The sequence below is a fragment of the Mobula hypostoma genome, chromosome 2, assembly GCF_963921235.1.
Source record: "Mobula hypostoma chromosome 2, sMobHyp1.1, whole genome shotgun sequence".
Lineage (NCBI taxonomy): Eukaryota > Metazoa > Chordata > Chondrichthyes > Myliobatiformes > Myliobatidae > Mobula > Mobula hypostoma.
Genome location: NC_086098.1, coordinates 137990765 through 138004001, shown reverse-complemented (window position 1 = coordinate 138004001; position 13237 = coordinate 137990765). Strand labels below are relative to the sequence as shown.

General features: G+C 40.3%; 1 protein-coding gene across 2 annotated transcripts in view; it reads left to right on the top strand.

Moving 5' to 3' along the window:
* Positions 1-13237, top strand: part of rpf2 (ribosome production factor 2 homolog) — a 35605-nt gene that overhangs the window by 12017 nt on the left and 10351 nt on the right. For both annotated transcript variants that reach the window (XM_063072958.1, XM_063072965.1), the window contains exons 3-9: positions 812-849; positions 2569-2608; positions 3723-3804; positions 5156-5232; positions 5315-5414; positions 8132-8234; positions 12615-12759. In XM_063072958.1, coding sequence (XP_062929028.1) covers positions 812-849; positions 2569-2608; positions 3723-3804; positions 5156-5232; positions 5315-5414; positions 8132-8234; positions 12615-12759 — 585 coding nt within the window. The remainder of the gene's footprint in view (positions 1-811; positions 850-2568; positions 2609-3722; positions 3805-5155; positions 5233-5314; positions 5415-8131; positions 8235-12614; positions 12760-13237) is intronic.

The window sequence follows — 13237 nt, the reverse complement described above, 5'->3', positions numbered from 1 at the left end:
ACAGTGTTCCAGGCAAGTGGAGAGAATTTGATTGCATTCCCAACTTTGCCTTGTGGAATGCCAGGCCGTGAATCATTCAATGCAGGATACCCAGTGTCTAATCTGCTCTTGTGTTAATGGCATAAATAGGGCTGGTACGGCTGTGTCTCTAGTCTGAGGATTCCCAACCTTTTTCATGCCATGGACCCATGCCATGAAGCAAAGGGTCCATGGACCTCGTGTTGGGAATCCCTGCTGTAGTCAATGGTGAACCCAGATTAATGCCATCAAGTATCAAGAGTAGCTTGGTAGATTCTTTCTTGTAGTGGAGGTTATTGCCAGAGAAGCTGCAAATGAATTAAACATTACATTTGAAACTGGAACTATTTGGCACCATTTTAAAAGATTTTCAAAATGTGCAACTAAAAGTTCTTCAACCTTTGCTGGTGAACGCAGCAGGCCAGGCAGCATCTCTAGGAAGAGGTACAGTCGACGTTTCAGGCCGAGACCCTTCGTCAGGTTAGTCCTGATGAAGAGTCTCGGCCTGAAACGTCGACTGTACCTCTTCCTAGAGATGCTTCCTGGCCTGCTGCGTTCACCAGCAACTTTGATGTGTGTTGCTTGAATTTCCAGCATCTGCAGAATTCCTGTTGTTTGCGTTCTTCAACCTTTATCTCTTCCAACTCATCAGTTTGATTTGCGTCTTGTTGCTAGACCTAAAGCAATAGTTACCATCTTTGATTAAACTGAATAAAGAGTGAGGTTGATGTTTTAAATTGAACTCAAGATTCACATGTACTAATATGAATCTTCTTGCTCATTTTTTTTGCAGTATTGTTTAAAGAAGCCAAATGCTGTTCTATATAAGAAGTAAGTATTTTGTTTTATACAAGCACTGTCATCTCAAGATTGCTGCTGTTCAGTACATATTGGCTATGTAACAGAAACGTAGAAATTAGCTTTCAAGATCTGAGTTTTTCCTGAGTGAGTTTCAAACTGTTTATTGAGTTGTGCTTTAATTCTGATGTTCTTCTAGGTCAATTGATTGAGTTTACTTTGGGTAGCTAATACTTGCAATTTAGAGTACTGTTTTTACAGTCCCTTCATTATTAAAATCTTGAGTTGTTTTGAAAAGAGCCAAGGCAAGACTGGGATGGCAAAGTTAGCAGGGAATTGGGAGGGGGATGGTGGATCCCAGACATGAGTTGAATAAATCACTTTGGAAAGAAGGAACTAGGAGGTATAGCAGTTTTGTTCAGAATTGACGGTGGGGAACCGTAAGACATGGGAGGAAAACCAGTCCATTCTATCCATCAAATGTGCAATGCCATTCAATCGTGGCTGATTTATTATTCCCATTTAACTGCATCTTGCTGTCATCCCTCCATAACCCTTGAAATCCTCACTACTCAAGAACCTATCAACCTCCACTTTAAATACACGTATTGACTTGGCCTCCACAGTTGCCTGTGACAATGAGTTGTACAGATTCACTAACCCCAGTGAAAAAAATTCCTCCTCATCTACGTTCTAAAGAGATGTCCTTTTATTTAGAGGCTGTGCCTTCTGGTCCTAGACTCTCCCATTACTGGAAGCATCCTTTCCCAAGTCCGTTCTATCCAGGCCTTTCGATATTTGGTTGGTTTCAATGCAATTTCCCATTCATCCTTCCTAATTAAAGTAATGGCTCAGAACCATCAAATGCTCCTTGTACTTTAACCTTTTCATCCCCAGGATCATTCTCATAAAGCTCCTCTGGACCCTTTCCAGCACTAGAGCATCCTTCCTTCAATATAAGGCTTAATCCTCCTCTGAATACTCCAGATATGGTCTTTACAATACCTTATGAATCCTCAACATTACATTCTTGCTTTTCCTTGAAGGAACAGAGGTGCATAAAAGCTGGACTCAGGACTGCCAGTGGATGGGGTGTGAGATCTGAAGCTGTTTTCTGTAATCTATAATGCAAAGTTGAGCCTTCTGATGCAGATCTATTCTATGTTGATTCTAATAGAATTTGTGGAAGAGAACCAAAATAGTGTATTCTCATTAAAAATTGTCAGTGTTGGAGTTGCACCTGGGTTGAGCTTTAGGAAGTTTATAATTGTGACAAAAACAAGGAACAATCTACCTTTAGCAGATTTCATCACTGATGGATTACATATTCACATTTCCACTTCATTCTAAAGAGATAAAGGACTCCATTATATTAGGGTTAGAAGCTTAGGGACTTAGACTACCTGTTGGACCATCACTAGGCTTTATCTTCATAGATAATATATTAGAAGTCCCATCTGATCATTCATGGAAACTACTTTGGTTGGCATTTCTCCATCAACCAGCATCAACAAGAAATAGAAAGTCATCATTTTTTTCAGGACTGTGTTGATGCATTGCTCTATTTACACAGACAATAGTGTACTTCAAATGTTGTAAGAAACTTTGATATTGAAATGCATCATAACTATATAAGTGCAGTTTTGGCATGCTATAATTTAGCAATTTTACTGCAGCCACTAACGAAAATGTGAAAAATACTTATTTGAAATCTTATTTTTAATAAAAATGTAATCTCTTATTTTTAACAAGAAAAAATGTTACTCGGCCATTTGAAGATCAGACGTCATTGGTGAGTAAGCATGTTACTGCGCTATTTCATACTTTAGTGTCCTCTGTATGGTTTTGTTCTTATAAACATTTATCTTGATTGAATAGTATTTTGATTGGCATTTTGCATTTTATTTCACTAAAATCATCATGAAGTCACAAGAATGAAGTAATTTGAGCTGAAGCAGCACACTAAAAATTCTGGAGGAACTCAGCAAGCCAGGCAGCATCTATGGAAAAGAGTAAACAGTCAACATTTTGGGCAAAGACCCTTCATCAGGACTAGAAAGGAAGGAGATAAGTTAGGGTAAGAAGTGAGGGGAGGGGAGGAAGAAGCTCAAGATGGCAGCTGATAGGTGAATCTGGGAGAGGGTGGGGTGAAGTAAAGAACTGGGAAGTTGATTGGTGAAAGAGATAATGGGCTGGAGAAGTGGGAATCTGATAGTAGAGGACAGAAAAGAAAGGGAAGGGGGAGGAGCACCAGAGGGAGGTGATGGGAGATAAGATAAGAGAGCAAAACAGGAATGGGGAATGGCTTTCTGTCCTGATGAAGAGTCTTGGCCTGAAACATCAAGTGTTTACTCTTTTCCATAGATGCTGCTGGCCTCCCGAGTTCCTCCAGCGTTTTGTGTGTGTTGCTTTGGATTTATAGCATCTGCAGATTTCCTCGTGTTTTTAATTAGAGCTGAATGTAGTTGCACCTTTGGGAGCTGACCACCACGAGGCAATTGTAACGTAGAGATGCAGATAAAATTCATCCCAGATATAACTTGGCAGATTTCAGCGTGGATTTACACCAGTCACTGACCTGAGATTTTTTTTCTCGCATAATTATATATTCTATTATAATGACAGATCCATCGGAAGATTATTCCATTCGCTTTAGTTGATAGAACATTTACTTCACAACTTCCGAAAAGAAGGGTAGTTGAAGTATGCTGATTGCCAACTGGCTAAATGTTTGCCAGAATGTTAGAGGTTTGTTAAATAAAGCAAGAAGTTCTACTGCCAAGAGATACTTAATTTTTTAATGAAAGGCTTCTTTCCTAAAATAGATTTGGTGAGAACCATCACAAGGATTATTGTTTTATTTTGAGGTGAAGTTTGTAATGGTTGTCTTCTCTTTGTATTAACAGGAATTTTTCTCAAAGAAGTCTGATTGTTCTTTGTTTATCTTTGGTTCTCACAATAAGAAACGACCACACAATTTGATAATAGGTAAGATCACAGAAATGTTTTACAAACCTTGAAGACATATTTTGATATGTTGGTAAAATTCTAGAGCAGGGGTTTCCAACCTGGTCTCCACGTACCTTTTGCTTAATGGCATTGGTCCATGGCATAAAAAACGTTGGGAATCCCTGTTCTAGAGTCTATAATCGAGGAACAAACAGTGAGCCATTTAGAAAGTGTTAATGTAATCAAACTGAATTGAAATAGTCTCATGACTAGGAATCCAAGCTTCACAAATTCATTAGAACTTTTCCAGGCTATAATGGGCAGTTGGCATTGTAGAACCTGTAGATACACTGTATTTAGATTTCTGAAAGATTCAGTAAGCCGCCACATTAAAGGTGGCACAAGATAAAGAGCTCACAGTATTGGGGGAATAGTTAACATGGTTTAAGTGGATCTTTTTGAGAATGGAAGCACCTAACTGCTGGAGTCCTCAAGGATGAATCCTTGGCCCATAATTATTTACTCTCAAAGGATGGTACAGGGTGGTTAGACAGTGTGGGAGTAGGTTTAGCATTATGATTTTAGGGATGGTGTTGTCCACTTTATTCCTCTGGCTATATGTTGGAACTAAATGACAAGCAATGTGCTTAGCAGAATTGTTGGAAGTATAAGAAATAGGAGCAGAGGTAGATAATTTGAGGAAGAGTAATGCTGTTTCACATGGATGGGCTAATGAAGCATCATTTAGATTGCAAAGAACGAGCCTCAAGGAGATTAAAAGTAGATCAAAAGTAACAAGAGGAGGTCTAAATATTCACCAAAAAACAAGCAAGAAGCACAGTATGTGGAAAAATTGTCACCCTGTGAGCAAGGGAAAAATTAAGATAAGTAGCAAGAAAATGGGTAATGTGTTACCACTGACTCTTAAGTGTTTGAATATCAGACATAAATCAGAATCTTTTGTGAAGGTACGTATGTATTTTGTAGGTGACATTGCTTTTAGCTTTTCATGGGCCTATTTGTTGCTTTCTTACTTACTAGCACCTTTCCTCAAATTTTGATTTCTCAGAGACTGATCCAGCAGTCAATAATTGGCATAATTTGCACTGTAATTTGTGTTCCTTTCCTATCAGATGTGCTGTTGTAAAGAGAGGATTATCTTCAATTTTCCTCACAAAAGAGAAAGGATACATTTTTAAAAATCTGACCACAGTAACACTAATCCAAGTGTGTTTTTACACTATTATCTTGATCAGTGCAGTGAAGTGCTTCCATAACATTGTACCTGATGTCAGTTGTTTGGTTTTCAGGATAATTCTATTAAATATTTGAGATAAGTTATAGTATGTTTATACAATTCTAATGGCAATTTATTGTTCCCTGTTTGCAGGCCGTATGTTTGATTACCACGTTTTAGATATGATTGAGCTTGGAATTGAAAAGTTTCGTGGTTTGCATGATTTTAAGGTAGGATATTCTTCAAGCTTTCTGAACCTGGAATGGAACTAATAAAGCAGAAATACATTTAAAGAAACTTTTTCTTTTGCAGAATAGCAAGTCAGCAGAAGGTTCCAAACCCATGTTAGTGTTTGCAGGAGATTCATTTGAATTGGATAATGATCATAAAAGACTGAAGAACCTCCTTATTGGTAAGTAAGAATTAAATTGCTGTGATAGACCAGGGCAGTTTGATGTTGCATGTAAATATGGATGATGTTAATACTACTTCTCATCATATAGAGAGAGTGAGAAAGGCCTCCGTTGGTCAGGTTCAGCCACAGATGTTGCATCCTAGCTATCTAGATACAAAAGCCTGGGCAATGGAGAGCAAGCTGTTGGCCATGTAGCAAGCTCCCCCTCTCCATGCATCTGATGAACCCAAAGGAACAGCAAAGAGTGATGAGTTTGGCACCAGCAACATTGCAGGAGTTGCCAGTCATCATTGAACTCAATATAGGACTGCCTTAGGGACACCAGCTCCAGATTTTTCCTTTGGAACCCCAAAGCCTTCCCTGTGAGTGGGCATAGCCACATGGCAGTGGAGGTTTGAGACCAGAGTTTTCCTTCTAGATGAGTTGCCAACCATGGCTGTTGAGCCCCATCTGCCTGAATTGAGCGGACATATAAAGGATTACTCTTCATGTTTGTAACTTGTTACATTGGTGGGTCAACTTAGAAATGAAATTCTTTGTGTATGAAAGGAATCAGGTGAGCAGATACTTAAACACACATCATGGTACAAAAAACATTGCCTGGAAACGTTTACGCAGTTCACTGCTTTTGCATGGAAGATCTTTTTTGAATATACAAGTGAGTTGACTTTCAGAATATCCTATTACTTGTATGTAAAAGGTGATCTCTTTATTCTGGTGCTTGAGCACTTGGTTCAGTCATAATGCTATGGTTTGCTTATTATGTGCTTCTTTCAGAAAAAAATGGACAGGCAGGCACTTAAGTACTCAAAGATAATAAGCAGACTTTGAGCATATTTTGGGAGTCTGTTGAGGAATGAAACAATGAAGTGATATGCGTGTTGAGGCACCTTGTGTGGCTGATAAGTTGCATGCAGTCAAACATTGTGGGGAACGGAGTGACTTTAGAGAAAGTTAAAGAATCTTTGAATATATTTAGTGATAGCTTTGGTGGTGCATATGTTTTTAGGCCACAGAATAGCATTTCAATAGCACAGGTTGCTGATTTCCTAGTAACCTTTTAGATTTGTTTCTGTGACATAGAATGTAGAACAGTACGGCACAGGAACTGGCCCCGCCTGTCAACCGACCTAAACTAATTCCATCTGCCTGTATATAGTTTCTAGCACTCTATTCCCTGCCTTTTCATATGTCTCTTGAAATGCCTCTTAAATGTTGCCATGGTATCTGCTTCTACAACTTTCATTAACAGTCACCATCCACTCCCTGTGTAATAATAGAAAAATTATCTCACAGATCACCTTTTAAATATTCATCCTCTTACCTTAAAACTATGCCCTCCTGTTTTTGACAATTCCACCCTGGAAAAAAAAGCTGCCTAACATACGTAATTTTATATACTTTGATTAGGTTGCCTTCAACTTCCAATTCTCTAGAGAAAACATCATCATTTGTCCAACTTCTCGTCTGCTAACACAGGGCAACATTCGAGTGAACAACTTCTGCACCCTGTCCAAAACCCCCACATCCCTCCTGTAGCATGTAAACTAGATTGTATACAATACACCAAATACAACCCAACCACCGTTACTTGCAGCTACAGCATAACTTGTGAACTCTTGTGCTAAGTGCTCCATCTGATGAAGCATGATGTATGTTTCCTTCACTACTTTATCCCTTTGTGTTGCCACTTTCACCCAAAGTCCCTGTATCAATGCTCCCAAGGGTCCTGCTGTTTACTGCATACTTTGTTGTATTTAACCTCCCAAAATCCATCACCTCACACTTTCTTGAATTAAACCCTTTTCAATTTCTTCATCCAAACTTCCTACTGATCTATATCCTGCTGTATCCTTTGGAAACTTTCCTCACCATTCACAACTCCACCAATTTTCCTGTCATCTGCAGTCTTATTAATCAGACCACCTACTGTACATTTTCATCCAAATCATTAATGTAGTTTACAAAGAGCTGAGGGTCCAGCACTGATCTTTATGGAACACCACTGGCCTTCAACTTCCAGTCAGAAAAAAACACCTCTCCACCACTACGTTCTCTCTTCAGTGCCAAACTAATTTAATCCAATTTACTAACTCATTGTGAATTCCAAGTGACTTAATCTTCTGGGAACACCCTTTCATGAGGGACCTTGTCAAACAGTTCACTAAAGTCCACTGTCCTACTCTCAATTATCTTTGTCACCTCCTCAAAAAAGCTCAATGAAATTTGTGAGATAGTACATGCTGACTGTACTTAATAAGTCCATGCTTTTCCAAATGTGAGTACATCATATCCCTAAGAATGTTCTCCAGTAATTTCCTTACCTCAGAATAAGGTTTCTGATCTGTCATTTCCTGTGACTATTTGTATCCTTAATCTTATCCGTATATGTCTTAAAGCTTGCAGAGCTATAATCATTCTTCCCAAAATACTGTCAGACTGAAACTTCAGATCACCTGGCTAAGCTCATTCCTCAACATGAGGTCAAGTATAACACTGTCCCTAGTGGGACTGTCTTTATATTGTTTCAAGAAACCCTCCAAGATGCACCTGATTAAATCTGCCCCTTTTAAGCCTGTGCCATTGAGAGTCACAGTCAGTATTATATGTTGCTTCTAAACCTGGTAAGTTTTAACATATTAGAGTTGAGCTGCTGTTGTTTCTGTTCTTAAAAGTTTGTTGAAATCTGTTAATACCTTCAACGCACTTCATAGATTTCTTTCGAGGACCCGCGGTGCCAAGCGTTCGTTTAGGTGGCCTGGAAGTTGTTCTGCATTTCACAGCTTTTGCAGGAAAGATCTTCATGCGAAGCTATAAGTGAGTATTATTCTAAATGTTTCTGTTCTTATTTATATATAAAAAATGATCTGATCGCTGGTGTTTCGTTGCTCAGTATAAGGTGTATTTATACCTGGATTTTGGGCTGGTTTCCATCCTTCAGGAGTGTCCTAATCAGATTTAGGCACTTCAGTGTTAATGTTCCACAACTAGATTGTAAGTGGGCAACAGTCACTGGTGAAGATAACCACAGTTAACATGCATTTAAATGCAACATTCCCTATCATCTGATTTCATAACAGAGAATACTGCAAATGTTCATCTGGTCAGGCAGTACCTGTGGAGAGAGAAAATAGTTACCATTTTAGATAAACAACCATACATCAGAAATGATTTTATGATGGGATCACAATTTTCCCTTTGTTGCTCACTATGTCACTCATGATTGCCATGGATATTTGCTTCAAGAGATCGACAGATATACATTATTTTAAGAATACCACCTCTCCCTCCCATGTCATAGAAGAATTCATAAGTTTAAAGGCAAAGCCTTGAATTCATTCTACTAACAAAATAAACCTTTCTTCTTTGTGTTCTGTGCAGCTTTGTCCAAATGTCACTTTATTCCAACTTTAGAGCAAAATCTATTGAACCCTGTTTGGATCAGTGGACAGCAGCTATTTTGTAGAGTGGGTGGGGGGTGAATCTGGTATTTGGGTTGACTCTGCATTAACTCATCAGTGCATCCAACTCTCCATGCATCTATGAGCTCGCAGAATTTGACCCAGAATGTAGAGACAGTCTCAGGAGAATGGGTAGGTCACAGGTTAACAATGAGGAAAAATTACTTTGCTCAAGATTCAAAGTTCAGAGTTAATTTGTTATCTAAGTACACACACACACACATATATATACGTTTGTATATATAGGCATCCGTTAGTCTTATGAGACCATGGATTTGCGCCTTGGAAGGTTTCCAGGGTGCAGGCCTGGGCATGGTTGTATGGAAGACCAGCAGCTGCCCATGCTGCAAATCTCCCCTCTCCACGCCACCAATGTTGTCCAAGGGAAGGGCATTAGGACCCATACAGCTTGACACCGGTGTCATTGCAGTGCAATGTGTGATTAAGTGCCTTGCTCAAGGACATACACGCTGCCTCAGCCAAGGCTCGAAATAGTGACCTTCAAATCACTAGACGAACACCTTAACTGCTAAGTACATATATCTCACCATATACTTACTGTCGCCAAACAATTGATAGTAGAGCGTACAATCATCACAGCGATATTTGATTCTGCGCTTTGCGCTCCCTGGAGTACAAAATGATAGTAAATATAATAAAAATTTAAATTATAAATCATAAATAGAAAATAGAAAAGGGAAAACATATAGTGCTGAAAAACCGAGAGGCAGGTCCGGATATTTGGAGGGTATGGCCCAGATACGGGTCAGGATCCGTTCAGCAGTCTTATCACAGTTGGAAAGAAGCTGTTCCCAAATCTGGCCGTACGAGTTTTCAAGCTCCTGAGCCTTCTCCCGGAGGGAAGAGGGATGAAAAATGTGTTGGCTGGGTGGGTCATGTCCCTGATTATCCTGGCAGTACTGCTCCGACAGTGTACGGTGTAAAGTGAGTCCAAGGACGGAAGATTGGTTTGTGTGATGTGCTGGGCTGTGTTCATGATCTTCTGCAGCTTCTTCCGGTCTTGGACAGGACAACTTCCATACCAGGTTGTGATGCACCCTAGAAGAATGCTTTCTACAGTGCATCTATAAAAATTAGTGAGGGTTTTAGGGGACAGGCCAAATTATTTTAGCTTTCTCAGGAAGTAAAAGCGCTGGTGGGCCTTCTTGGCAGTGGACTCTGCTTGGTTGGGCCAAGTCAGGTCATTTGTGATATCGACCCCGAGGAACTTAAAGCTTTTGACCTGTTCCACCTGCGCACCACCGATGTAGATGGGGTCGTGCGGTCCGCTACTCCTTCTGAAGTCAACAACCAATTCCTTCGTTTTGCTGTCGTTGAGGGATAGGTTATTGTCTTCGCACCATGCCACCAGGTTCTTAATTTCCTCTCTGTACTCAAACTCTACCTTGAGATTCATTTTCTTGCAGGTGTTCACAGTACATACAAAGAAACACAGTAGAATCAATGAAAACACACATGACAGAGACAAACAACCAGTGTGCAAAAGCCAACAAACTGTGCAAATACAAAAATATAATAAATAAATAAATAAATAAGCAAGCAAGCAATAGATATTGAGGACACGAGTTGTAGAGTCCTTAGAAGTGAGTCCTTTGGACGTCAAGTTATTTTATGTTGGGGCGAGAGAAGTTATCGCTCACTCAGGAACAGTTATTACTCTTCAACCACCTGGCTCTTTCTGTTTTAAGAGACAGATGGTTGAGGAGTAATAATTGTTCCAGAACCCGGTGATGTGGGGCTTAAGGCTCCTGTGCCTCCTCCCTGATGGCAGCAGTGAGAAGAGAGCATGGACGGGATGGAGGGGGTCCTTGATAATGAATGCTGCTTTCTGGCAACAGCACTCCTTTCAATTGTGCTCGACGGTGGGGAGGGCTTTACCTGTGATGGACTGGGCTGTATCCACTACTTTTTGTGGGCTTTTCCATTCAGTGGATTCGGTGTTCCCATACCTGGCTGAGATGCAACCAGTCAGCATACACTTCACCATACATCTGTAAAAGTTTATCAAAGTTTTAGATGACATGCCAAACCTGCGCATACTTCTAAGAAAGTAGAAGTGCTGCCATACCTTCTTTGTAATGGCAGTTACCATAACCTTGTAATGGTAAATCCTCTGACATCCCTGGGGCAGGCTAGCTGGCTGGTTGGCTGATTGGCTACTGTAAATACCCCTGGTGTAGGTGTCTGGTGGGAAGAATCTGGGGGAGTTAAAACATAGAACAGCACAGGCCTTTCTTCCCACAATGATATTCCAACCTTTTAACCTACTCCAATTTTAACTGATTTGGGCCAGCTGGAGGTGTAGAGGCATCAGCACTGGACTTCGAGGCAGATGGTCCCGAGTTCAAGTCTGGCCGGGTACCAACCTAGACAGCAGCAGTATCTGTGGGGAAGAAAGGCCTGGCATTCTACTTTCGTATCTTACCATGGAAACCTTACGGACAACTACACTATCCAGAGGGTCACCATGAGTCGACAACGACTTGACGGTACTCAACAATAACAACAACAACAAGCTCAGTTTAACCCTTCCCTCCTACATAGCCTTCCAGTTTTCTATCATCCACATGTCTATCTAAGTGTTTCTTAAATGCCTCTAATGTCTCTGCCTCTACCAACACCATCATCACTTTAAAATTATGCCCCCTGAAATTAGCCATTTCCATTCTGGGTATCCACTTGAATGATGCCTCTTTTCCTCTTGTGCTCCTCTATCAAGTCACCTATTATCTTCCTTTGCTCCAAAGAGAAAAGCCCTCTCATTCACATGACCTATCCTCATAAGACATGCTCTCTAATCTAGGCAGCATTCTGGTAAATCTTCTCTGCACCTTCTCTAAAGTGTCTGTATCCTGTCTATAATGAAGCGACCAGAATTGAACACAATATTCCAAGTGTGGTCTAACCAGAGTTTATGGAGCTGCATCATTACTTCACGCCTGTCGAACTCAATCCGCCGACTAATTAGTTGATGGGTATGTGTGAGAAAATAGATGAAGTGGGATTGCTCTGAGAGCAACTATGGATTCAGTGGGTTGAACACCCTCTTTTAATGTGAGGAAGTCTGAATTGTCACTAGATTGTCAACCCTGGAAAGATATGGAGGCTGAATCATTGAATACATTCAATATGTAGGTCAATAAATTTCAGGATGTAAAGGGATACGGGGCTACTGCAGGAAAATGGCACAGCGGTAGAAAATCAGCCATGATCTTGGTGGATGGTGGAGAGGGTCGAAGGCTCCTATTCCTTATTCTTATGGAAGAACCACCTAAATGCAGGGTTTATCTCAGTTTGACACATGATTTAAACATGTATATGGTTTGAATGACTTTTGATTATCTAAGATAAATGCAAAGTGCAGTGAGCACGAAAGAATTAATGAGGATCTTGACATAAAACAGCACAGCTGGCAGATCTTTGCCTCACATCTCCGATCACCCACTGTCAGTCCTGACCTCTGGTGCTGTCTGTGTTGAGCTTGCACGTTTTCCTACAATCGTGTGGGTTCTTCTGAGCGTTTCAATTTTCTCCCAATGTAAATTGCCTGCATTGTGGTGGAATCGCGGGGGAGGGTGGATTAATAAGAACCTGGGGAGAATACAATGAGCTTTGTATAGGATTACTGTCAATTGGAGCTTGATGGTTGGCATGGGCTCAGATGGCTGAAGGACTGTTTTGTGCTCTGATGAGGGACTGTCTGTCTTATCCACAGGGTGCTGCTGAAGAAATCTGGTTGCAGTACGCCAAGGATAGAGCTGGAAGAAATGGGACCCGCCTTTGACTTTGTGCTCAGGAGAACCCACTTGGCATCTGATGACCTCTACAAAAATGCCCTTAAACAACCAAAAGCCCTTAAGGTGAGATGAATAGATGATCTGTGAGGGTCATATCAGAGCAGCGTTTACTTTAGAATATCATTTTAACTTATATTTAAGTAAAGAAATTTGACATTTTTGTGACCACATTGAATTCTTCTGCATTCCTTCTTTGTTTTGGGGACTTTAGTACAGAAGCCACTGCTGACTGTATCATGAAAAAAGTTCTTTGAACAGTTTGGAGTCCTAATCTAGCATTGCACAACAGCAGAGTGTCTTCTGAAGGTGCAATATATATTTCATAAGTGACGTTCATAAATTTGAACTCATAAATGAAAGAGTATATATCTGTAGGTGATACCTAGCACACATGAAGCTATTTTTGTTAGTAATGTGTGAGTACTGTAGCCTATTGATTTATGGTGCAGGACAAGCAACTTCCCGGAACTGAAGTCAGACCTCACCATGATTAGACATAATTGAACCATTGAATTTTGGGCTAGGATGAGATGTAATAATG